This window comes from Gekko japonicus, unplaced genomic scaffold (genome assembly GCF_001447785.1).
Source record: "Gekko japonicus isolate JY-2015 unplaced genomic scaffold, Gekko_japonicus_V1.1 scaffold3581, whole genome shotgun sequence".
Taxonomy (NCBI): domain Eukaryota; kingdom Metazoa; phylum Chordata; class Lepidosauria; order Squamata; family Gekkonidae; genus Gekko; species Gekko japonicus.
Window position 1 is genome coordinate 11,189 of NW_015171001.1, and position 24,655 is coordinate 35,843.

A 24,655-nucleotide genomic window follows, 5' to 3' on the forward strand; every position below is an offset into this window, starting at 1 on the left:
GCTATCCTCAAGCGATAAACTGGTTCAAAAACTGTACAGATTATTAATGTCTGACTATCTAGCTGATGGAGATATTAAGAGAACAATGCTTGCCTGGTCTAGGGACCTACAATACACATTAGAGGCTGAACAATGGGAAAAAACATTGAACTCAATAAAGCTTATGCGGGCCATATCGTATAAAGAGAACATTTACAAAATGTTCTATAGGTGGCACTGGACACCGGAAAAAATCTCTAAATGCTACAATACCCCCAATAAAAACTGTTGGAAGTGTAAAAAGAATGTTGGAACCTTTATACATATGTGGTGGAGGTGCGAGAAGGTACAGAGATATTGGGAGAAAGTATTTAGGATGTTAAATGACATATTAGGAGAGCCGGTACCCTTTACTCCTGAGATAGCTTTATTAAATATGCTCCCAGGAACTTACGCAAAAACAAATAAATATGTAATTGTATATTTGCTTACGACAGCTAGATTGTTATTAGCCAGTAAATGGAAACAAGAAGATCTACCCTCTAGAAAAGAAGTAGTTGACAAAATGTTATCAGTGGTTGAAATGGACAAATTAAGTTTGATATTGAAAGGTAATAGTAAAGAAATTTTTGAAAAAAGATGGAAAATATTCTATGTATGGCTAGATAATGAGAATTATGAGTGACTCACAAGTATGATAAATGTAACTCGTAGATATAATGTATACTGAAAAACTTTAAATAAACTTAAGGAAAACTTAAGGAAAAGAAAAAAGTGGAAGAAAAATACTAAAGCATTATTAGGACCAAAATACAATCTAAGTAAAATTCCTGAGGAGTTTAAAGACAATGTTTTTTTAAAAAAAGATTTGTATTGCTAAGTTCAAGTGAACTTCAACCAGAAGAACTATGGGTTGAAGATTAATCTTGTAGCCAAAAGAAATGAAAAGCCTCAATGGACAATTGATGACACTCTTAAAATGGCTGAAGACAGAGGAGAAGCAAGACTAAAAGGTGACAGAAACAGAATCAAAAGCCTAAATGCAGTGTTCCAGTGATTGGCATGTAGAGACAAAGAGAACTATTTTAATAGCCAGTGTAAATAAATAGAAAAACAAGAGATCTGGTCCACAACATCCAAGAGATCAACGGGAAATTTAAAATAGGGCTAGGCATGCTGAAAGATCAGCATGGAAATACATTAACTGAACAGGACAAAATAAAGAAAAGATAGGAACAATACACTGAAGAATTATACAAAAGAATGAACGGATGACATATTCCTTCAAAGAAGAATCTTTTGAAGAAGAACCTACAGTTTTAGAAAGTGAAGTGAAAGTTGCACTGAGAGCAGTTGGGAGAAACATATCAGCAGGAATAGTAGATGGGATATCAATAGAGCTATTCCAAGCCACAGAAATGAAGTCCATCAAAATCTTTAAAAGATTGTGCCAACAAATATGGAAAACAAAATATTGTCCCTCAGACTGGAAACACTCAGTTCCCCCAAAAAAGGAGACATCAAATACTGCAGCAATTTTCGTGCCATCACATTAATTTCTCATGTGAGTAACGTGGTGCTCAAAAGGCTGTTACTACATATGGAAAAGGAATGCCAGATGTTGAAAAGGAAGAGGCACTAGAGATCATTTTGCAAATTTACGTTGGTTACTGGAGCATATGAAAGGATTTCAGAAGAAAATTAGCTTGTGTTTCATAGATTCCAGCAAGGCTTTTTACTGTGTGGATCATGAAAATCTATGCATGGTTTTAAAAGAAATGGGTGTTCCACAGTATCTGACTGTTTTGGTGCACAACCTGTACTCCAGACAAGAGACCATTGTTAGGACAGAATATGGAGAAACAGAATGGTTTCGAATTAGCAAAGGTGTCAGACAACAATGTATATTATCTCCCTGTCACTTCTATCCATATGCAGAACATATCATAAGGAAAACTGGATTAGATTTAGATGCAGAGTGAAAATTGGTGGATGGAACATTAACAATTTGAGATGTGCAGATGACACTACACAACTGGCAGAAAATAGTGAAGACTGCTGAAGGTTAAAGCAGAAAGTGCCAAAGTAGGATTATAGCTGAACATCAAGAAGACAAAAGTATGACTACTGGGGAATTACACAACTTCAAGGCTGATGATGAAGAAATTGAAATTGTTCAAGATTTTCTATTCCTTGACTTCATGATCAACCATAAGGGAGACTGCAACCAAGAAATCAGAACGAAATTGAGACTGGGAAGGGCGGCCATGAAGGAGCTAGAAAAGATTCTTAAGTGTAGAGATGTGTCACTGGCAATCAAGATCAAGTTAATTAATACCATGGTATTCTCCATTACTATGTATGGCTGTGAAAGCTGGACAATGAAGAAATGTGACAGGAAGAAAATTGATTTCATTTGAAATGTGGTGTTGGAGGAGAGTTTTACAAATATTGTGGACTGCTAAAAAGACAAGTAAGGAGGTTCTAGATTGAATCAAACCTGAACTCTCCCTAGAAGTTAAAATGACTCAACTGGGGCTACAGAACTTTGGTCACATTATGAGAAGACAAGAGTTACTGGAAAGACAATAATGCTAGGAAAAGTCAATGGCAGGAGGAAAAGAGGAAGACCCAACATGAGATGGATTGACTCTACAAAGGAAGTTGAGGCCCTCAGTTTGCCAGACTGATCAAGGCTCTTAATGACAGGGCATTTTGAAGAACATTAATTCATAGGATCGCTGTAAATCAGAAGCAACCTGATAGCACTTAACCCACATACATGATGTGTAAGTGTTTGAATTCAATAGAACTAGGACTGCCAATTTCCAGGTGGGGCCTGGAGAACTCCTGGAACTGCAACTGACTTCCAGACTACAGAGATATTTCCCTTGGGGAAAATGGCTGCTTTGGAGAATGGACCGTATAGCATTATGCAGGCCGACAACACGTACATACATAACATCTAGCCTGAGGAAGAGTTTGCTTGAACTCAAAAGGTTGCACACACTTGTGTGTCATTGTAACTGGTTCCAATAAAGAGATTATGAGCACTGCAGTTTGTATTTGGATTTTGGGCCAGTGTGGCTGCAAAGACCTTTTGTCTATAATAAAACACAGATCTCAACTAAGTGTTACATCTATGTTTTCCCCAAAGGCATAGCTTACTCATGATCAGAAACAAAGATAAATAACATGAGAATGTTAACATTTATTCTGTACTTCATGGCCTCATAAATTCGCAAAGTCCAGGAGAATAGACAGCCAGAGCATAACCTCCCTGTATTTACCCAGACTCCTATTTCTTTTACTTGACCCCTTAGTGCCCTTTTGCTAAACTTGTAACGGATTAGGTAATTTTTGTGAAGATCATATTCACAACCCCTTACAAGCATTGTACTCTCTTTTGCTACCTTTAAAAGTGTAAATTAAATTAAAAGCATATGTTAAGGAAGAATGTTTTGAGTCTTTATTGCTGCTTTTTCGAGGGCTCTCATATATCACAGGTATATATATTTGTAATATATTTGTAAAGTCCATTCATTTTCTTTGTTCTTTGCACAAATAATGTAACTTGATTGATTTAGCATGATACAATCTTTATTTTGCATTCAGAAAGTCAACATGTTAGGAGATAACATACTTGGTGAAAATGTTTGGGTTTGGGGGAAAAATCAGAGTCCTCACTGATAGCTGAAAGATTCTGAAGACAAATGTTGGCTGTTTCAGAATATGCGCAAGGAGCAAGAACATAGCCATAAAGGAGGGGTTCACACTCAGCAGAATGCAAATGAAGCCTCAATTAGGGAGCAGAGGAGAGAAAAAGTGAGATCAGCTGTCAGTCTTCTCAGTGGGTACAAGATGCTATAATCCCTTTAAAACAGGTTATCAATTCAGAATATAATCTGACAATTTTGCAGGTTAAAGAATAGAAGAATAACAATAATTTCTGAAAAGAGGAATAAATGCAATTGACAGCACTGGGAACATAAAAGGAAAACAAGAGAACTAACACAGAAAGCAAAATTATGTCAGAAAGGGTGGGCAAAGTTTACAAAGCTTGAAAAGTGACAGTGGGTTAAACAAATGTATATATTTTTAAAAATGCATGTAACTGTTCACCACCATGTAGTCTTTTTGAGAAAGAAAAGTTGTATACTGAAGCATGGGCCATTTCTGAGACTGGCCCATTTATATAAAATCGGCAACAGGCTATAAAGAAGAAAAAATCATGCTATCATATAAAAGATGCTACAATGTAATGGGGGAAAAGATCAAAATATTTTATGTCTAAGGAAAGATAAAATAAAACAAAGCACCAACAACTAGAAGAGGGTAATTAATGTGTTTGAATTAGGACAGAACTACTGACAATCAGAAATTATATAAGAAATGAAAAAAGCAACAATGCAAACTTTCCAGAAAAGGGAAAGCTAGTATTTTAGAAATATATATTACACAAAAAATTACACACAAGAAAAAAATACTATAAGCATAAGTGGAAAAAATATTTTATATCACAAGAATGTCTAATTTATAGTTGAAAAGGAAATGGGATCTCTCCTTATATATAATTGACTAAGAACATTCTATATGAACATTCTAAATTTGGCCCCTTTAGTGTATGGACGCTTGAACTGTCAGTCAGAAGACGCTGGCTGGGTTGACTGGCTGCTTTGTGCAGTCCCGCCCAGCGTTTCAAGGTCTTTTGCATATGGAAGCTGATTGGACTTCACTGCATTCCACACCTCAAACTCACCCCCCTCCCCGCAAGGCAGTTGGAATGTCAGTTGCATATGGAACCTTCAAGGTCTTTTGCATATGGAAGCTGATTGGACTTCACTGCATTCCACACCTCAAACTCACCCCCCTCCCCGCAAGGCAGTTGGAATGTCAGTTGCATATGGAACCTTCAAGGTCTTTTGCATATGGAAGCTGATTGGACTTCACTGCATTCCACACCTCAAACTCACCCCCCTCCCCGCAAGGCAGTTGGAATGTCAGTTGCATATGGAACCTTCAAGGTCTTTTGCATATGGAAGCTGATTGGACTTCACTGCATTCCACACCTCAAACTCACCCCCCTCCCCGCAAGGCAGTTGGAATGTCAGTTGCATATGGAACCTTCAAGGTCTTTTGCATATGGAAGCTGATTGGACTTCACTGCATTCCACACCTCAAACTCACCCCCCTCCCCGCAAGGCAGTTGGAATGTCAGTTGCATATGGAACCTTCAAGGTCTTTTGCATATGGAAGCTGATTGGACTTCACTGCATTCCACACCTCAAACTCACCCCCCTCCCCGCAAGGCAGTTGGAATGTCAGTTGCATATGGAACCTTCAAGGTCTTTTGCATATGGAAGCTGATTGGACTTCACTGCATTCCACACCTCAAACTCACCCCCCTCCCCGCAAGGCAGTTGGAATGTCAGTTGCATATGGAACCTTCAAGGTCTTTTGCATATGGAAGCTGATTGGACTTCACTGCATTCCACACCTCAAACTCACCCCCCTCCCCGCAAGGCAGTTGGAATGTCAGTTGCATATGGAACCTTCAAGGTCTTTTGCATATGGAAGCTGATTGGACTTCACTGCATTCCACACCTCAAACTCACCCCCCTCCCCGCAAGGCAGTTGGAATGTCAGTTGCATATGGAACCTTCAAGGTCTTTTGCATATGGAAGCTGACTACTTTGCCCTTTGGGAGAAAACATATTGGGGCCAATCCTGATAGGGTTGCCAACTCCCGATGGGAAATTCCTGGAGATTTGAGGGATGGAGCCTGAAGAGGGTGAGGTTTGAGGGGTGGGTGGGACCTCAGAAGGTACACTGCCATAGACTCCACCCTCCAAACCACTCAGTCCCTCATGGGGAACCATTGTTGCCAATCTCCAGGTGAGGGCTGGAGAGCACTCAGTATTACAACTGCTCTGCAGAAGGGAGGGCAGAAGTCAGCTGAAGTCAAAGGGGCAGATAATGGTAGGTTGATGGCTAGCTGGGAAGGAGATGGGGTTGCCAACTACATCCTGACAAATTCCTGGGGATTTGAGGGGTGGAGCCTGGAGAGGGTGGGGTTTGCAGAGGGGTGGGACCTCAGACAGGTAGAATGCCATAGACTCCACCCTCCAAACCAGCCATTTTGTCCTGGGTAACAATTGCTGCCAATCTCCAGGTGAGGGCTACAGATCACTCACAATTACAACTGCTCTTCAGGTAGCAGAGATCAGTTCCTCTGGAGAAAACAGTGGACTCTGCCATTATACCCTGCTGAGGTCACCACAGCAAATTGACACTGTTTGCCCAAAGCCAGAGCACTCCCCCAGAGCCTCTTTCTAGTCTCATTGTATTTATTTCCACAACGGGCTTTACTGCTAGTCTATTATAAAAGGGTAGGGCAGACACATAAAAAATGGAATGTAGTTCTCCACTTGTCTTTTCTATCTCTTAAATGAAGAGTGGGGTGCTTCTCACAGACCTTAATATTTATTTATTTAATTATTTATTTATTTACTAGCAGTAAAGCCCATTGTGAAAACAATACAACGGGATCTAGAAAGAGGCTCTGGGGGAGTGCTCTGGCTTTGGGCAAACAGTGTCAATTTGCGGTGGTGACCTCAGCAGGGTATAATGACAGAGTCCACTGTTTTCTCCAGAGGAACTGATCTCTGCTACCTGAAGAGCAGTTGTAATTGTGAGTAATCTGTAGCCCTCACCTGGAGATTGGCAGCAATTGTTACCCAGGACAAAATGGCTGGTTTGGAGGGTGGAGTCTATGGCATTCTACCTGTCTGAGGTCCCACCCCTCTGCAAACCCCACCCTCTCCAGGCTCCACCCCTCAAATCCCCAGGAATTTGTCAGCATGTAGTTGGCAACCCCATCTCCTTCCCAGCTAGCCACCAACCTACCATTATCTGCCCCTTTGACTTCAGCTGACTTCTGCCCTCCCTTCTGCAGAGCAGTTGTAATACTGAGTGCTCTCCAGCCCTCACCTGGAGATTGGCAACAATGGTTCCCTATGTGAGACTGACTGGTTTGGAGGGTGGAGTCTATGGCAGTGTACCTGTCTGAGGTCCCACCCCTCCTCAAACCTCACCCTCTTCAGGCTCCATCCCTCAAATCTCCAGGAATTTCCCATCTGGAGTTGGCAACCCTATCAGGATTGGCCCCAATGTGTTTTCTCCCAAAGGCCAAAGTAGGTGACAGGACCAAGCTTAGTTGCCTACCAACAGGCACTGAGGGGAATGTAGGGTTGCCAGCTCTAAGGAGGGAAATACCTGGAGGTTTGGGGGGTGGATTCTGTAGAGGGCCGGGCGACGGAGGCATCGGCCTTCTGTCGCCCGCCTTGCCCCCCCAATCTCGGCCATACCATACTAGTAGCCAGTAGTAATGGGAGAATTGATTCCGAGAGCTGTTGAACCATGAAGCTCACTGATGGCTGTTAGTAGTTCCTTATCTTTTGATTTTAATATAACTCACTCATTCTGAGATAATTCACATGTGAATATAAATCAATTAAAACTCACTTTATGTTTTTTGTTATATGTGTTTAGCAGTCAAACCACTGAACCCCACTAAATTTCTAAAGATTTGTGAAAGAAACACTTAGTGCTACACAAAAGTAAAGAACGATTGTGTGGGTAGTTTGTACTCACGCAGTGGTGGTTTGCACATCATGCCAGCTTTTGCTAAAGTTCTGTTTCAGTTCATTCATCAAGTTGATACCAAGTTTTTGTTTTATTTCCACAAGATGCTTCTCTTTGGCTACTAACACTTGTCGTAAAGTTGAGATTTCATCTTCTAGCTGAAGCGCTCTCTGTGGCAGTAATGGGGTGACTGCTGGCACCTTTCCCTATCATTTCTTGCCTTGTGGTATTCTGTTTGTGGTGTGATCTGTTGTCTTTGTGGTGTGGCATGATTGTGTTATTGGGTTTGTTTCTTTTGAAGGGGAAGTGATGTGTTCTGAGTGAGGACATATTTTACCTCAGAATACAATAGGGTGGGGAGTATGGCATTGTATCTGTCTATGCAACTGAAAATTCCAACTGCCTTGCGGGGGGGGAGTTTGAGGTGTGGAATGGAGTGAAGTCCAATCAGCTTCCATATGCAAAAGACCTTGAAATGCTGGGCGGGACTGCACAAAGCAGCCAGTCAACCCAGCCAGCGTCTTCTGACTGACAGTTCTTCCGGCCAAACACTAAAGGGGCCAAATTTAGAACATTCAATATAGAACGTTGCTATTCAATTATAATAAGGGAGAGATTGGGATTTTTACCCCGCCCTCCCTGCAAAGCGGGCTCAGGGCGGCTTACAAGGGGCAAAGCCCATATAAAACAAGGTAAAAGCAATAAAAACATTAATAACAATTAATCACAACAAAAATAGTATGCAATTGAAAGCAAGATGGTCCCCGGATATATGCCAAGAAGGTAAACAGACAGTTCTCCGGATGTTCTCCATGATGTTGTCCTATAGCTGATTTTAACCAGGTAAATCTGGTGGTATCAGTCACGCAGAAATTGTGGCAGATCTTCCCGGACCATCCTTAACCCCGATGTTATCTACCTTATTGGTGGAGGTGGTAGTGGCGGCCCCTATGTGAAAGCCTGGTGGAAGAGCTCCGTCTTTCAGGCCCTGCAGAACTGCATACGGTCCCGCAGGGCCCTGATCTCCTCCAGGAGCTCGTTCCACTAGGTAGGGGCCGCCATAGAAAAAGACCTGGCCCTAGTCACGGCGAGCCTTGCTTCCCGGGGGCCTGGAACCACCAGGCAATGTTGTGCCCGGGCCGAAGTGCTCTTGGGAGTATATGTGGGGAAAGGCGGTCCCTCAGGTAAGTCGGACCCTGGCCATATAGGGCTTTAAAGGTAAGTACAAGCACTATGAAACGGATTCGGTATGCTATTGGCAGCCAGTGCAGCGCTTTCAGCCCAGGCTGGATGTGCTCCCACTTGGGGAGACCCATAATCAGCCTGGCTGTTGCATTCTGCACTAGCTGCAGCTTCCGAATCTGCCCCAAAGCCAGCCCCATGTAGAGAGCGTTACAGTAGTCTAACCTCGAGGTGATCGTCGCATGGATCACTGTAGCCAGGTCAGCGCGGCCGAGGAAGGGAACCAACTGCCGAATCAGCCTAAGATGATAAAATGCCGATCTGGCAGTGGTTGCCACCAGAGACTCCATAGTTAAGGAAGGATCTAGGAGCACTCCGAAACTCCTAATCTCCGACACTGGCACCAACGGCGCCCCATCGAAGGTTGGGAGAGGGAGCCCCAACCCCGGTCCACTCCAACTCAGGCACAGGACCTCCATGTTCACTGGGTTTAGTTTCAGCCGGCTCAGTCTGAGCCACCTAGCCACGGCCTGTAGTGCCCGGTTCAGATCTTCTGGGTCGGAGCCCGACCAGCCACCCAACATCAGATAGAGAGATAATAAATGGAAAGTTGTAGGCAGAGGCAGTCAGAGAGATTTAAAGGTCAAAATCCAGCATCTTTGGTTTGAGCCAAGAAAACAACAGCAAGTCAGCGCACCTGCCTCACCACTGACCAACTATGTTTCCCTCTTCCTATCCTTGAGAACAGATGGGCCATAGCATTCTACACATGAGCTGTGTAGCAGCCCTGTGTATAGTACGAAAATTATGAGTAATCTTTCTTCTTAGAGTCTTGGAGCAAAAATGAGGAAAACAGACTCAAGAGGTCATTTAAGGATAGAACTGAAAGCAAAGAGACCAAGAGATGATATGAACAAAAATGTCTACAATATAAGGACCTAACTACACTGTATGATTTCTAATGACCTGTCATTTCCCCAGACCAGCTCACTTTCCTGACAGTCAAAAAGCATGTATGTATGACTTTCTGTTTCTGATTACATTTGCCTAAGCGGGGTGGGGGTGGGCTGCATCATTGTGATTCTTTTATATTTACTCATTTTAGGAGTTATTAGAATTATTTTAAATAAAAGTCTTAAAAGCTAAACATGAGTGATCTCTCGCTGGGATACCAAGTTTTCACTTGACATCCCAAATGAATAGAGATGAGTTATTGAAAAGAATTTTTGTTGTTCAGTCACACAGTTGAGTCCGACTCTTCGCGACCCCATGGACCAGCTCCCGCCAGGCCTTCCGGTCTTCCGCCGTCCTCTGAAGTTTGCTCAATTTCATGTTTGTTGCATCTATGACACTGTCTAACCATCTCATCCTTTGCTGTCCCTGTCTTCTTTGACCTTCAATCTTTCCCAGCATCAGGGTCTTCTCCAGTGAGTGAACCCTTCTCATTTGGTGGCCAAAGTATTTGAGCTTCAGTTTCATTATCTGGCCTTCCAGGGAACAGTCAGGGTTGATTTCTTTTAGGATTGACTGATTTGATCTCCTTGCAGTCCAAGGGACTCTCAAGAGTCTTCTCCAGCACCATAGTTCAAAATAATCTATTCTTCGGCGCTCGGCCTTCCTTATAGTCCAACTCTCGCAGCCATACATGACTACTGGGAATACCATTGCTTTGACCATGCGGACTTTTGTTGGCAGGGTGATGTCTCTACTTTTTATCATGCTGTTTAGGTTCGCCATCGCTTTCCTCCCAAGGAGCAGGCGTCTTTTAATTTCATGGCTGCTGTCACAGTCTGAAGTGATCTGGGATCCCAGGAACGTGAAGTCTGTCACTACTTCCCTTTCTATTTGCCAAGGAGTGATGGGGCCGGATGCCATGATCTTAGTTTTTTTGATGTTGAGCTTCAAGCCCACTTTTGCGCTCTCCTCTTTTACTCTGAGCAAGAGGCTCTTTAGGTCCTCTTCACTTTCTGCCATTAGAGTGTGCATATCTGAGGTTGTTGAACTTTTCCCCAGCAATCTTAATTCTAGCCCTGTGGTTCAGTGGCTGTGTGGCTTTGGCACAGGCAAAGTGATTCTTTGTTTCCATGTGTCTGTTTTAATATGAATGCTTCCCTTATAGGACAGCAGCAAGGGGCAATACACCATTACAGACCTTTTCCCATACTTTTCCAGGAGACCCCCAAGAACAGCATTTCGAGGGGTATTTTGGGCTGCAGTGGGATGGTGGAAGAGAGAAAGTCTCACTTCACAGGCAGAAAATGTTTCATTAGTTGAACATTGTTGCCTGCGGTATGCATATTTAGAGCAGGGCTACATGTTATGTGTTATTCCATTATTTTTAAAAGACTGCAGCTGTAGGGGCTCTGATTTAGAGACAGACTGCAGCAGAAAAGATGCACTACTAAATTCTGCCTTTGAGCCATTTTTCTAATGACAATTACTATGTAAAGCTACTTTTACACACACTAGGAAAGAAATATAGATATCTGTACATTTTTCTCAGGAGGTATATTAAAAACAGAGGTTTTTTTTTTTTTTTTGCCATCAAGTAGCAGCCATTTTATGGTCACCCTATAGGGTTTTCAAAGCAAAAGACATCCAGAGATGGTTTGCCATTACCTGCCTCTGTATCGCAAGTGGGAAGTGGGACCTCTGTTGCCCTGAGTCGGTGTAATGGACTGTGCCATGGACTGTGTAAACCTTTGCCTAAAGGGACTGTACTGCGTGGTGACCCAATGTGATGCCAGTTGAGAATACACACATAAGAGAAGAAAGTCTTCATGTTGTTGTTCCAGTTGGTTCTTCAAGGTTACATGCCCTCTTACCTGCTGTAAGATGGACCAGTTCCCTAGCTGCATGGAGGAGTCAAACACCATGCCATGGCAGAAGGACAAAGAGCTCCAAACGCTATGAGGAGCTCCCTCTGTCACACGCAGGCAAACCCCCCCCCCCCATCTACCTGCAAGATTGCACGTAACTAAGAGGTTCTACACATGGTTGCTTGGAAACTAATCTCTCGCCCATCAACAGGCTCGGCTAAGCCCACCAAGAAACAATAGCCCTAGCCCGGTGACTCATACCTCTTCATCCAGGTGCCATTCTTCAATCTAAGTTACTAGCTCTCAATATTGACCACTCCTTGTCCCCTGTGTCCAATTAGGTGTGTTTTGGGACAGACTAACTAGAGGTGTGCCAAGGGGATGTGGCCAGCATCCCCCTCCCCCTCCAGGTACCACCTTAAAAGGAGGCAGCCATTGCCCCTCTGACTCTCTCTCTCCTGCGCTCTACTTTCTATATCTCTCCTCACATTCTCGGTTTTAGCGCTACCAACAAGTCTCCACGTGGCTTGCTGGTTCAGGCACATGAACCCGCATCCCTTATAATTTCCCCTATTTTTCCTAAGGATCGCTCATCCGTCGAGGGCAGGTAAATATAACCCACCGACGATTATTCCTGCTAATGTGACAGTCGCTTTACCCTTTCCTATCTAAGTTTCTTAGGACTGTATAATTGAAGCGTGTTTGTGAATTTGTGTGCTTGAGATACATTCAATAAAACTATATTAATTCTACTCCGAATTCATTCTAAGTCTGATGAGACTGGGCCATAACATGCCACTTTCCTTTCCCAGAAGCACTTTAGGATTGGTAATTTTTGGTAGAAAGTTGGCATGAATGGAAAAGAATTAAATAGGTAATCTTCTCATGTATGCATTTTCCCCTTTAAACTGTACACCCACAGCAGCACCCTGGAAAAAATGGTCATAAAATTACTTTTGTAAACAGTATTTGTAGTACTTTAAATACTGCAGAATTTGCTTAACCACACATCACAGTGCACTATATGCCAAAAAATGTATCATAAGAGGCCTAACTCTCTAGCTTCAGATACATGATAACAATTGTAAGGCAAGATCTCATCCCACCTCCAGGATTATACCTCAATTACAAATTTATAATCTTTTAAGTCATGACAGCCATGGGCCTGTCTCAAGTAAAAACTGGTCCTACGAAGTGTACAGATGACACTCTTGATCTGATATTTTGTTCTGGGCAGGAGGAATGTGATCTGAGAGTAAGTGATATTTCCTTGTAGTGGACAGATCACTACTTGCTTGGGTTTAGACTTACAGGGATGCTAAAACGCCAATATATCAGGGCCAGATGGATCCAAATGGCTTTCTGACAGCTCTAGCGGATTTTCCTGTTGATATGAGTAGTGCCCCTGTTTATGCTCTAGTTAACCTCTAGAATGAGGCAATGACCCAGGAGGTTGACATAAGAGCTCACAGGGACCCTCTCTTAGTTGTTAGAACCCAGATAGCACCTTAGTTTACTGGAGGGCTTCAGGTGATAAAATGAACAGGGAGATGTGAAGAGCAATAGCAGAAGAAGACTCGGGATGAATCTGATAGGAACATCAGCTAAAGTATACTGTGTTGCAGTGATGGGGCCAAATAACCAATATTTCCTGCCACCATTGTTTCTGCACAATGTAGGCCAAAGGAGTTGTTGGGGGGGAGGAGAGAACAGAGACCTGTTGGGAACTTGTCTGTAGAAGGAGGTGAGGTGCTCACTGGCCTGCTGTGACTGTTTTGCACAACACTTTGCAGATAAAATCTCTTGTATCTCTACAGACTAGGAGTCTACATTAGCAGAGACAGAGTTAGATGGTGCCAGGGTGCCAACTGGTATAGCATTTTGGGATACTTTTCCATTTATTCAGTCTGAGGATGTGGACAGGGCCCTTGGAGGTTCAAGACCTACCACTGGTTTGTATGACCCTTGCCTTTCCTGGCTAATTAGTTCTGGAGGGAGGGAGCTGGCTAACTGGATCCAAAAGACAGTTAATGCCTTCTTGAGACAAGCGGTGGTCACCCCAGCTTTGAGACAGGATGTGGTGTACCCACTACTTACTAAACATACCATGGACCCAGATGATCTGAATGACTGTCAACCAATCTCAAATTTTCCATTCCTGAGCAAGGTGATTGAACAGGTGGCAGCTGGGCAACTTCAAGTTTTCCTGGATCAAGTGGATAGTTTGGATCATTGTCAATCTGGTTTCAGGCCTTGTTATGGGACTGAAACAGCCTTGGTTGCTCTGGTGGATGATCTGAGCTGGGAGATGGAGAGACGGATTGAAACTCTTTTGGTTCTCCTGGACCTCTCAGTGGCTTTTGATACCATCAGTCATGGTATCCTTCTGTGGTATCCTTTCCAGGCTGGGATTGAGAGGAACCATTTTGCAGCAGCTCCAGTCCTACCTGGAGGGTAGGTTTGAGAAGGTGCTGGCGGACAGCTGCTCAGCCTTTTAGCCTTTGGTCTGTGGGGTTCTCAAGGCTCCATCTTGTGCTCTTCTACATGAAACTGCTGGCTGAGGTCAGCTGGAGATCTGAACTGGGTTGTCACCAATAAATGTGGATAACACTCAGCTCTGTCTTGTGCTTCCAACTGATCCTAGCGAGACTGTAGAAACCCTGACCTAGTGCCTGGAGGCAGCTGTGACCAGGAATGCCTTTTATCAGCTTCAACTGGTTAGCTAGCTGTGGCCTTGCTGTGCAGAAAAGAACTGGCCACTGTGGTGCATGACGTTTTTATGGCGCAGGCTGTAAAACGCCTGCTAATGTAACATCAATGAACAGCCACTATGGCTGTTCGAGACCCACCGTGGCCGGGGTGAGCTCCCGGCCCTAGTCCCAGCTCCCGCCCACCCAGCAGTTCGAAAGCATTAAAAATAGCAAGTAGATAAATTGGGTACCTGCCCCTAGGTGGCAGGGGGCACCTTCCTCCTTGGGAGGTGTGCAGCAGGAGCATCGGCGGCGGCGGAGCAGTGGAATGATGCGGTGAGCAAGCAGCCTGGTGGCCCAAGTGAGCAACGGAGTCTGGCGAGGGCGGAGTTGTGGTGGCATGGTGACGTGGTGGCGCGGCGCAATGGAGCCAGTAAGGACGTGAGCCGGAGCTGTGGCTGGCGCGGGGCCGTGCACCACGATGGAGCCTGCTGAAAGCCGCTGGACTGGAAGACCTGCCCCCAAAAGCGGCGGGAGGCAGAATACCAACACCCGAAGCCCATGCGGAAGGAGCCGAAGAACAACTAGCCCTGCTGCCTGGGTGCCGGTAGGCTGTCACCCCCCTATAAGAATGTGGCCCTAGTTAGGAATTTGAAATTGTGTGTAAACCACTCAAAGACCCTTCGGGGTTAGAGCGGTATATAAATTGAATGTAAAATAAAATAAAATAAAATAAATAGTTTAGATTATTGCAGTGCGCTCTACATGGGGCTGCTCTTGGAAAGTGTTTGGGAAATGAAGAACCACCTACTCCCCTGTGAACCTACCTGACCACTACAGACATCTTCCGGCCCTGCTTTGGGTGCTCTCACCTTCTGAAATTAGGTGGGTGGCAAGCCAGGAGAGGGTCTTCTTGGTCACCGCATCAAAACTCTGGAACTCCCGCCCCAAAAAACTCATCTTTCCCTTCTTTTGCCATCTTCCACCAGCAGTAAAGACTTTTAGGTTTTTCTGGCTTTCCTTCAGTGATCCTTCCTTCCTGCCCTATGTTTTAATAGTTGTTTTGTATATGTACTTTTGCTTGGTTTTGTTTTAATGATGTGTTTTTGTTTTAATGGCTTTAAGACATGCTTTTTATTATGCATGTTTTTAATTTGTTAGCCATCATGGGTGGCCCAGATGAGGGCAGATAGGCCGGGTATAAATTTTGTAAATAAATAATAGAAGCCACATATACAAAATGATAAAAGACATCATGAAATTGTTCAGATAAGGATTTTCGTTTAGTAAGCTTGGAGGGGGAAGAGAAGGCCTGAAACGTTTCTTTGCAACTATTTGAGTCTTGTCTTCCTGCACTCAACACACATGGAGAAATATATATACAAAGAATTAAAGCAGAATCAACTAGAAGCATAATTAATTACACACAGGAAAGCAGCTAATGAAACTAATCAAAGTACACAGCATGTTAATGAAAGTTAGCAGCTGGGACCAAATGATTGCATTAGGCATAGCCAGAGTGCAACTGAAAACACATTCTATCTAGAGCTAATGGCTTATGGTATTGTTGTATATACAGTGACTGAGGAATCACTGATGCAAAGCTCCAGTAGTCCTGCCTGGAAGACGTGTAGTCAACATTTTTAATTGCACTTGTGCTACTTGGCGACATTAGTACCAGTGAATTTTTCTGCCATTATTTTATGTGGCAATGAATAATTTAATTTTAAAGTTAACTAGAGAGGTAATTGAATCTATTCTTAGAAATTTTTGCTGCTTAAAAGTCAACATTTGCTAATAATCAGAACACTGGCTAATTTTGTTTTCATCTTTATACCCATATAAATACTGAAATGTTTCAAATTATCCTAATGTATCCATTCTCCCCCATCTCCGGAGGTATATTAAAAAATCAATGCTAACAGAATCAGATTATAAAATTAAAAGACAATAAAGTTTTATAATTAGCATTCAAATAATATATCACAGTTGGGTTTATATACACTTCCCAAATTGTACATTACCAGCTTAAACATCAATCTCTTCTATAGGCAGTGCACTGACAGAACTGCCAATTATTGGCAAGCTGTACATTATTTTCTCTCTGGGTTTTTTTACAGTTGCCACTTTTGCCTTGGCTTGCTTGGATCTCTCCTTAGCCTTTTCATCGACCACATATTTTCTAAACATTTTTTCAGCATTACCTTGAAATTGTAACATGCTTTGCCTGGAGAAAAAGGAAGAAGTCACAATCTTTCATCACTTCCATACATTCTTTTCTAGCTATTATTCAAATACAATATTCCTGTCCCTCCGAAATAATTTTTTGCATTAATTATATAGTATGCTGTTTTTGGTAACACACAGTAATGCCAGTTTTGTACAACAACATACATTGGAAAACTTTCCAATGCCCTACAACTTGCATGATCAGATTTATCATATTTATTTTGACATATTTCCACCCTGCCCCAGCCTATCCCAGTACTTCATACCACAATAGGGGGTGAGTCCTTGGATGGTGGCACAGTACCCTTGTGCAATAGCCAACATGAGGCATGACTGCACCAAATCCTCCAGCTCCCTCCCCCTGCTGCTCAGGGGAGGGACACACATCTGTCTAAGGCAGGTAGCGGGATTTCAGTGCACAATTACATGCTTTTCCAGCAAATTTCCATTTCATGTGCTAAACTGTTTTGTAATGTCCATGGAGTTTAGAAAGCAGTTTAAGAGCTAGGAGATGGAGGGAGTAGTTGATGGTATAGAAACTCTAAATATAACTCTTGTTGTGGACTGAGCGCCCCTTACTGGGCCATACCCAATGCTGTAAAAATGTAAATCAGAAAATTCTATAAACATACACATTCCTTTTTGTTTCACAAAAATAAACACAGCTGAAATATCCTGAATAAGAAGATATTTTTCGATCAAGACTAAAGTTAATATTTCATTTATCCATTTAACTCAATGTTAAATTGTACTCAATCATGCAAAGATAAAAAGATAGCATTTAGTTAATTAAATTCACCTTCATGGTTTATGCTGTATTTTTAATTTGACATACTACAACAGTGTTCTATTAACTTCCTTTCCCAACAGTAACAAAAAATGCAGGCAAGATCACATATTAACTTTACTCTTTTTGTACAAAATACAGCGAGCAACTGTCTGCTTTTCATAACTCTAGAGAATGGGGGGAAATGAAGGGGAAGTGGACAAAGAAGTATGTTAGCTCACCTTTTATCAAAAGATCACTTACTAATTTCAGTTAGGCAAACGAAAACCTGCTGAAAACAGCAGAGTTGCTCAGATATCACTAATGATTACTCAGGTGTAAATGGGCATTTGGCATGCTAAGATTTTATTGCTGGCAAGATACAGAAGCAGAAATGTTACCATATTGGAGGCAGAAGGTTGAGTTTACAGGGGGAGGGGGGTGAACTATTGGATGTTTGCACCCTAACATGAAACTAACAAAAAATGTAAAAACATGGAGCATCACTATTCTATTCTTTTCAGAGTGGAACTGTGTGTGCTTAATAGGGTTGCCAAGTCCTTACTGTATGTAGAGCGGGAGACTCCAGTGCTGCTCCGGGAGTCCGTGCGCGCGCACCACGATTATGTCACTGGAAGTGATGCAGCCACGTCAGGCACGCTGGGGGCGGGGCCACAATCATTTGAGGGAAAACCATAGAGTTTTGCCTCAGATAATCGCGGCCCCACCCCCGGCACACCCGACGCGACTGTGTCACTTCTGGGTGACATGCTGACGCCGGGCACGTCCCATGTTTTGAGGGTGGGGCTCCCCCTGGGGCCCGATCCGCTGGTGGCGGGTAACGGGCCTCTCGGGCGGGGGTTTCCCCACCCCCCGGGGGGACTTGGCAGGCCTAGTGCTTAATGAATTGCAAAGACGCTGGGACAGAGAGTATTAACATCTTATATATCTTCTTTCTGGTTCAAGTAACTCACAGGGCTTGCCAGGGAAGATCTGAGAGATCCAAATCCCATGTTATAAAAGAAGTAGACAACTAAATAACACAAATCATTCAAGCTTCCTCTTTGCTCATTCTGTGTAAAATGTGAAGCCACTTTAAGTGTGGATGACTTTCATGACCAAGAAAAACAGTGATCTACAGAAAAATGCAATTAGCAGATTCAAGAATTTCCTAATGTACATGGGGGTTTTCTGGTGAAATACATTATTCACCAAACCCTGACTTTTATGTTCAAGGCCCACTGTGTCTTATCTGAGAGCTATGATCCTTCTATAGTGGTATTTTCCTGTGGGAAGTGCACAGTATTACACAAGAAACTTTTTACTGTAAATACTGTCAAGGCAAGGAACTGACCCTTACAAAGTCTGAAACAACCATACATTTTAATGATAATCTGAATTGTTATAATTTTAAATAATTGTAAAAAAAATGTTATACAGTGCACTCCTATATTATATTGCAAGGACACTTGCCATATCCAGTTTTTGAGATTCTCAGTTTTTTTGCTGGTATATGACATGCTTGATTTTGTAATTATGAAAACTATCATAATTAATGTTAGGTTTGACTTCTGAAGGATATATTTTTAATTATTTGACTTGTAATTTTACCTTATTTTATATTAGATCCCCGACAAAGTGAATTGCGAAATGTGTAGGGATCCACTAGAGCTAAATAAATATTTTTTTCACCTTGCACATGTTTTTCTACATTTTTTTCTGCCTACTAATACAGCCATTCTTGTTTTCTTCATTACTTTTTATGGCACACATGGCCCAGCCCAACAAACTAACATTTATGTCAGATCCAGCCCTTATAACAAATGAGTTTGACACCTCTGATCTAGGGCATACATGGGCGATCAGGCTCCATATTAGACTTTTTTGACTTGAATGACTTTCATAGATTTATATGGGAGAAAGTATAGGAGTTGTAACTAAAAAATCATGTGAAGTGAAGACAAATCCTATCCCCTTTCCCAGATGCTGTTCACTCCAGTATCATGGAACAACCAAGTTACGTCTACATTCAACGTGTGTCCTGAAGTTCTGTGAAATTCTCTTGCTTGAACTCTGAAGGTATCATTTGATAAGTAGAAGGGCAGTAGTCCAAATCAGAAATGATACAATACTGAGAGTCATGCCACTGAACTAGCCTCTAAATCACCAAGCCACTTGGCTTCTGCTGACAGTGAGACAAACTATATGTTATGAGGTTTCCCCCCACTTATTACACTTGTCCTCACATGTTCCTTGAAGCCACACAGCAAAAAAACCAAAAAACAAACAATTAGAGCCCTGCCTGCTCCCCCCCCCCATGTATGGGGAGTTATTTCACTCATAGATGCTCCATGTAGAGCAGCAAAATTGTAAAATAGTTCCCCCCACAAAAGCCCTTCCTCCCCTGTAACACCATTCTGAGCCAATTTGGGCTCCTTTTTAAAAAGAAGCAGTTCCCTGTAGATGTTGTATGGCTGCAGCCTGCAGGGAACACATGAAAAACAAGTGTAAGGAAGTGAAAAAAACCCATAATGTTTAGCTTAGCTCAGTGTGCAGAAGCACACTGGTCCTCTTCCCTGACCTTTACACAAATTACAAAGAAAGCAGAGAATGTGTTTTAGGTTGCTTTCCTAAATGTCACTCAATAATTGCTGGATAGATGAATGAATTGATATTTTTATAATGTTGTAATATAACATATATTCACTTAGTTAAGAGATCAATAAGTATTTTTGGTCATCTTCAGTCCTCTACATGTGATAGACAACTCAGAGGAGGAAATAGGGCCTCTCATATAGTGCTCATCTTTCAAGCAGTGCAAGGCTTCTTCAATGTCTAATGTAATATTAGGCATCTTCTCTTTGAGTCCCAAAAATATTCTGGCACACACAAGAGAATTTTTGGTAAGGCAAGCTGTTGTAAATATTGTAAACCGATGAGAAAAATGACTGGACTTGTCTACTTAGAGGTTGGACTAGATGCCCCTGGAGGTCCCTTCCAACTTTATGACTCTATGATTCCTTGGGATTGCCACACACACACCCGCCCATGAGGATGGGAGATCCCCTACTGCTGGTACACATTTTTAGTATAAAGGACTACTTTTTAGCCCACCATTTTGGGTTCAGTTTCACCCATGCAACATATTAATCTTTTACCCTCCACCTCTTGAACACACAAACAATCTCTCTCTCTAATTTCCCCCCTCTTTCCCCTCACCCCAAATTTTCTCTCCCCCCCAGCCTAGTTCCCCCATGTCCTTGCCCCAGGTCTCCTGATTGCTCTCCTGCTCTCTCTTTCTCTCTCGCTCGTAAAGCCTCACTACTAAACTCTTTCTCTCTTGAAAGCCCCCCTCAAAAACAATTCAATCAATTTCTTCATTATCTGTCAACTGACCTAATCCCTGTTGTTTAGTCATATTTCTAAATATTTGTACCCACTGATCATGTAATTTATCAGAATTTAAATGCTTTCAACAAACTATCTTACCAAAAAAACCCTAAGCAACACGCTTCTGAAAAATCTACACATTCATGTCTTGTGTTTGTATCTCCAGCAGTGAATAATCAAGAAAAGCTACGTACCTCTGTTCTTGCAAATGTTTAAATATGTCTTTCCACTGTTTATGTTCTTCTACAACACCTTGAACAATAATCCTTTTTTTATCTATGGATTCCTGGCGACTCCTCCAGCCATCAAGTCTCAATAAGCCTTTTGTCAAAGATGTATGCTGAGCACTAAAGCCATGAATAAATGTACGTTCTACTGTCTTTGCCTCTTTGCTTTCTAAAAATTTAACATACTTTCGTCTGATTTTTCTAATTAATGTTGCTCTGTCCTCCTGGCGCTCTTTCAAAAAATCATGAACTACAAACTTTTCCTGTTCATATTTCCTCTGAAGATAATCCGTTCTTTTGTCAGTTAACTGACAAGTGTATTCTTTGGCTGCATTTTGAGAAATCTGCATCTGCATAACTTCTCGCTCTTTTCTAAGCAAAATGTCCAATTTCTGATTCTCCCAGTATGCTTTATCAATAGCACACAATGGGCGAAGTCTTATAGATCCATATGCTCTTACAAAGGCCCTCCTCTCAATGCAACCTGGATCATGCATGGGCTTAATTTCTGGAAGAGGTTTCTTTAAAAAATGCAAGTTATACACATCATCAAAATTGTACTTCTCTCTTTTTCGATAAGCTTGTAGTTCAACAGTCTTGGAATAGAAAGGCATTTTAGCTACTGAAAGCCTAAACTGACTTGCCATCTCTTTTTCATCGTTTGTTTCAATTTGTTTCCAATCCAGGAGATCTAACATATAATAGTTAAATGGTTACAGTTACAAATGCTTAATTTATTCACACTTACATTATGATGTTAACAGCGTATTGCAGTAAGCTTGAAGTCACTCTGGTCGAATCTGCATTTGTCTTTCCCACCTGTGCCCCAGCCTTCTGACACCGTCTTTAAAAAAGCTGTCTACATTTGGTGTCGTTTTCACACCTCAACAGTGCTAGCATACTTTTGCACATCCACATATGTTTATTGTCCTTTCGAGGCGCTGCACTGTCATTGCACCTCTGCACTGCTTTAAAAGAATCTTCTCCAAACAACATTCAAACAAGCATAGAGAAAGACGGAGTCACAGCAGCACGAAACTGATTTAAAAATGCAAATGCATATTCGACCTCTGTTCCACATGACAAAAAGAGCCACAAGACTATTTTTCCCTCAGCTAGCCTTGGCATCAGGTTACTTAGCACCTTCCCCAAGATGCCCTTAAACTGTGTAAGATTCTTGACTATCTGCCAGCCACTTTACCTTGCAGCTGATCACACATCCAAGACATAAAGCCCACTTCTTTCACACTTGGTCATTTTGTTCAGTAGATCAGAAAGTCAATCTGAGGGGCGGATGTGGTGGGTGAGCTGGAAGCACTACTTCCAATGCAAGCCAGTGACTGAACCAACAAGTAACTAAAATAAGAGCACTACATTTCATTTCTGTTTTCTGAAATACAATTTACACACTATTCACTTTATTCTTTTTATACACGATAAGATAGTTTTAAACTACCCTAGTAAGTCTGTGAAAAACATAAATACAAAGTATCAGTCAGAGAGAATATACCACTTCTACACAAGATATGTGGCACAATCATTTCCTCAATGCTTCTCTCTGCAGCTGTAGCACAATATCCTTTTAAGTGTGTCAGCCTGATAGAGGTATCATTTTCTTACTCAGAGAAACAAGAATGGTTTCTTGATATTTTTTTATGTACACAGAAAAGGCTGGATGCAAAAGGCACTTTTTACATGAGAGGGGTGATTTTTGCCAATTTCTTTCCACAAATGTGTGTGCATGCTCACATATCCCCCCCTCACACACACTGCAGGCACCCACATTGCACCCCATACTTTCCTTTTAACTCCAACAAGCACAGTAGGTTACTACAGGAAGAGAGAAAGAGGAAAGGCCTGTTCCATTCACAGTCCTTAGGATCCCACGCCAAATCTGCTGTACGCCTCATTGCCTACTGATGGGGCTGGTAGAATAATAACAGTACTGCCTGAATAAGGTAAGTATGTGTGTTTATCAATACATTATTGACAATGGGCTGGATGAGTGTGAACAAGCTGAAGCGTAATCCAAACAAGAGAGAGGTTCTTTTTGTTAGTAGAAAGACAGACCAGGGACTTCAGACCTCTCCTGTCTCGTACGAGGCTGTACGCCCCTTGAAAAACCAGGTTCACAGCTTGGAAAGGCTACTCAACACAGCAATCACCTCAGAAAACTAGGTGGCTGCAGTGATTTGGAATGGTTTTGCCCAGTTTTGGCTGGTGCATGAGCTATGTCTGTTCCTGGTTCAGTTAGATCTAGCCACAATGACCCATGCCTTAGTTATACCTAAACTACCGCACTATTGCAATGCACTCTACTTGGGGCTACCCTTGAAATGAATTTGAAAGCAGCAGCTAGTGCAGAACTCTGCAGTTAGACTGCTGGTCAGATCCAGCTAACAAAAGTATGTGGCCCTGATTTACAGCAATTACACTGGCTACTGATCCATAGCTGAGCCCAATTCAAGGTGTCAGTTTTGATCTTTAACATCCTATACGTGTTGGGACTTGGGACTTGGGATTGGTTTTCTCCATATGTTCCTGCCCTGGAATTGAAATCATAGGAAGAGGCCCTCTTGACTATTCCATCAATCCAAGAAGCTCATTTGGGAGATAGACACAGGCCCCTGCCACACGCAGGGGAAAAGGCGCTTGAAGGCGCGGCTTTTAAAAGCCGCGCCAATGTTGACACGGCGCGGCGGGATCTCACGGATCCCCCGGCCGCGCCGCCTTTTCTTCCCGGCGCGATCAAACGCCGGGGAGAAAACACGCCCTACCCGGGGGCCGGCCGAACTGCGCACGTCCGGGCATGCACAGTTCGGATCCGGGCCGGGGTTGAGCCGGCGCAGGGAAGCGGCGGCGATCAAACGCCCCGGTTGCCGCGCCGCTTCCCTTTAAACCACCTAGATAGGTGGTTTAGTTTGGCGCGGCTTATCCCGGGAAAGGGACAGTTCGGCCACGGAAGCAAGACGCTTCCCAGATGTGGTGGTGTGATCGCGCCGGTTTGATCCGGCCCCGAACTGTCCCGCTCCCGGACCAAATAGCCGCGTGTGAACGGGACCAAAGAGGGCCTTTTCAGTGGCAGCCCCATGATTATGGAGCAATCTCCCCAGGGAGGTGTGCCTGGCCGCCTCGCTTTCGATCTTTAGGAGGCAGTTGAAGATGGTTTTATTTAGGAGCACACTTGATTGTTAGCAGCAGTACTAAACTGTGGTTTTAAATTTTAGTTTCTATGTATCTTACATATTCTATTACATGTATTTTATCTATATTGCAAAGTGCCTTGAGCTCCATGATGAAGAAAGGAGGTTTTAAATAAACATTTAGGCCCCATTTTTCTTGTCAATGGGAACCAAAATGGCTTACAATGTCACTCTCTTCTGCATTTTATCCTAACTACAACAACCTGGTGAGATATGTTAAGCTGAGAAACACTTACTAGCCCAACACCCAGCAAGGTTCCATGGCGGAGTGAGGTTTCAAACCTGGGTCTCCCAGATCCTAGTCTGACACCCCAATTACTACAATATGTGTGTTCTCTTTTACCACTAAATCAATTTCTTTAGGAAAGTCTCCTCATGAATGGAAGAACTTTTAGATACTAATACACCACAGTAATTTGCCAGGCAAAGATAAATTGAGATCAAACATCAGTAAGTCCTTAGATTTCCAATAGGCTTGATTTCCATATAACCCAAGCTCAAAAAATACAGAGACAGAGTTGCATCC

At 42.7% G+C, this 24,655-nt stretch overlaps 1 protein-coding gene across 1 annotated transcript in view; it reads right to left on the minus strand.

Annotated features, from left to right (window-relative positions):
* Window positions 1–16,342: 16,342 nt before the first annotated feature.
* The window catches only part of LRRIQ3 (leucine-rich repeats and IQ motif containing 3), a 58,652-nt gene continuing 50,339 nt past the window's right edge, over window positions 16,343–24,655 (minus strand). The window contains exons 8-9 of the mRNA XM_015419009.1: window positions 20,894–21,617; window positions 16,343–16,541 (exon numbers count right to left, since the gene is read on the minus strand). Coding sequence (XP_015274495.1) covers window positions 16,343–16,541; window positions 20,894–21,617 — 923 coding nt within the window. The remainder of the gene's footprint in view (window positions 16,542–20,893; window positions 21,618–24,655) is intronic.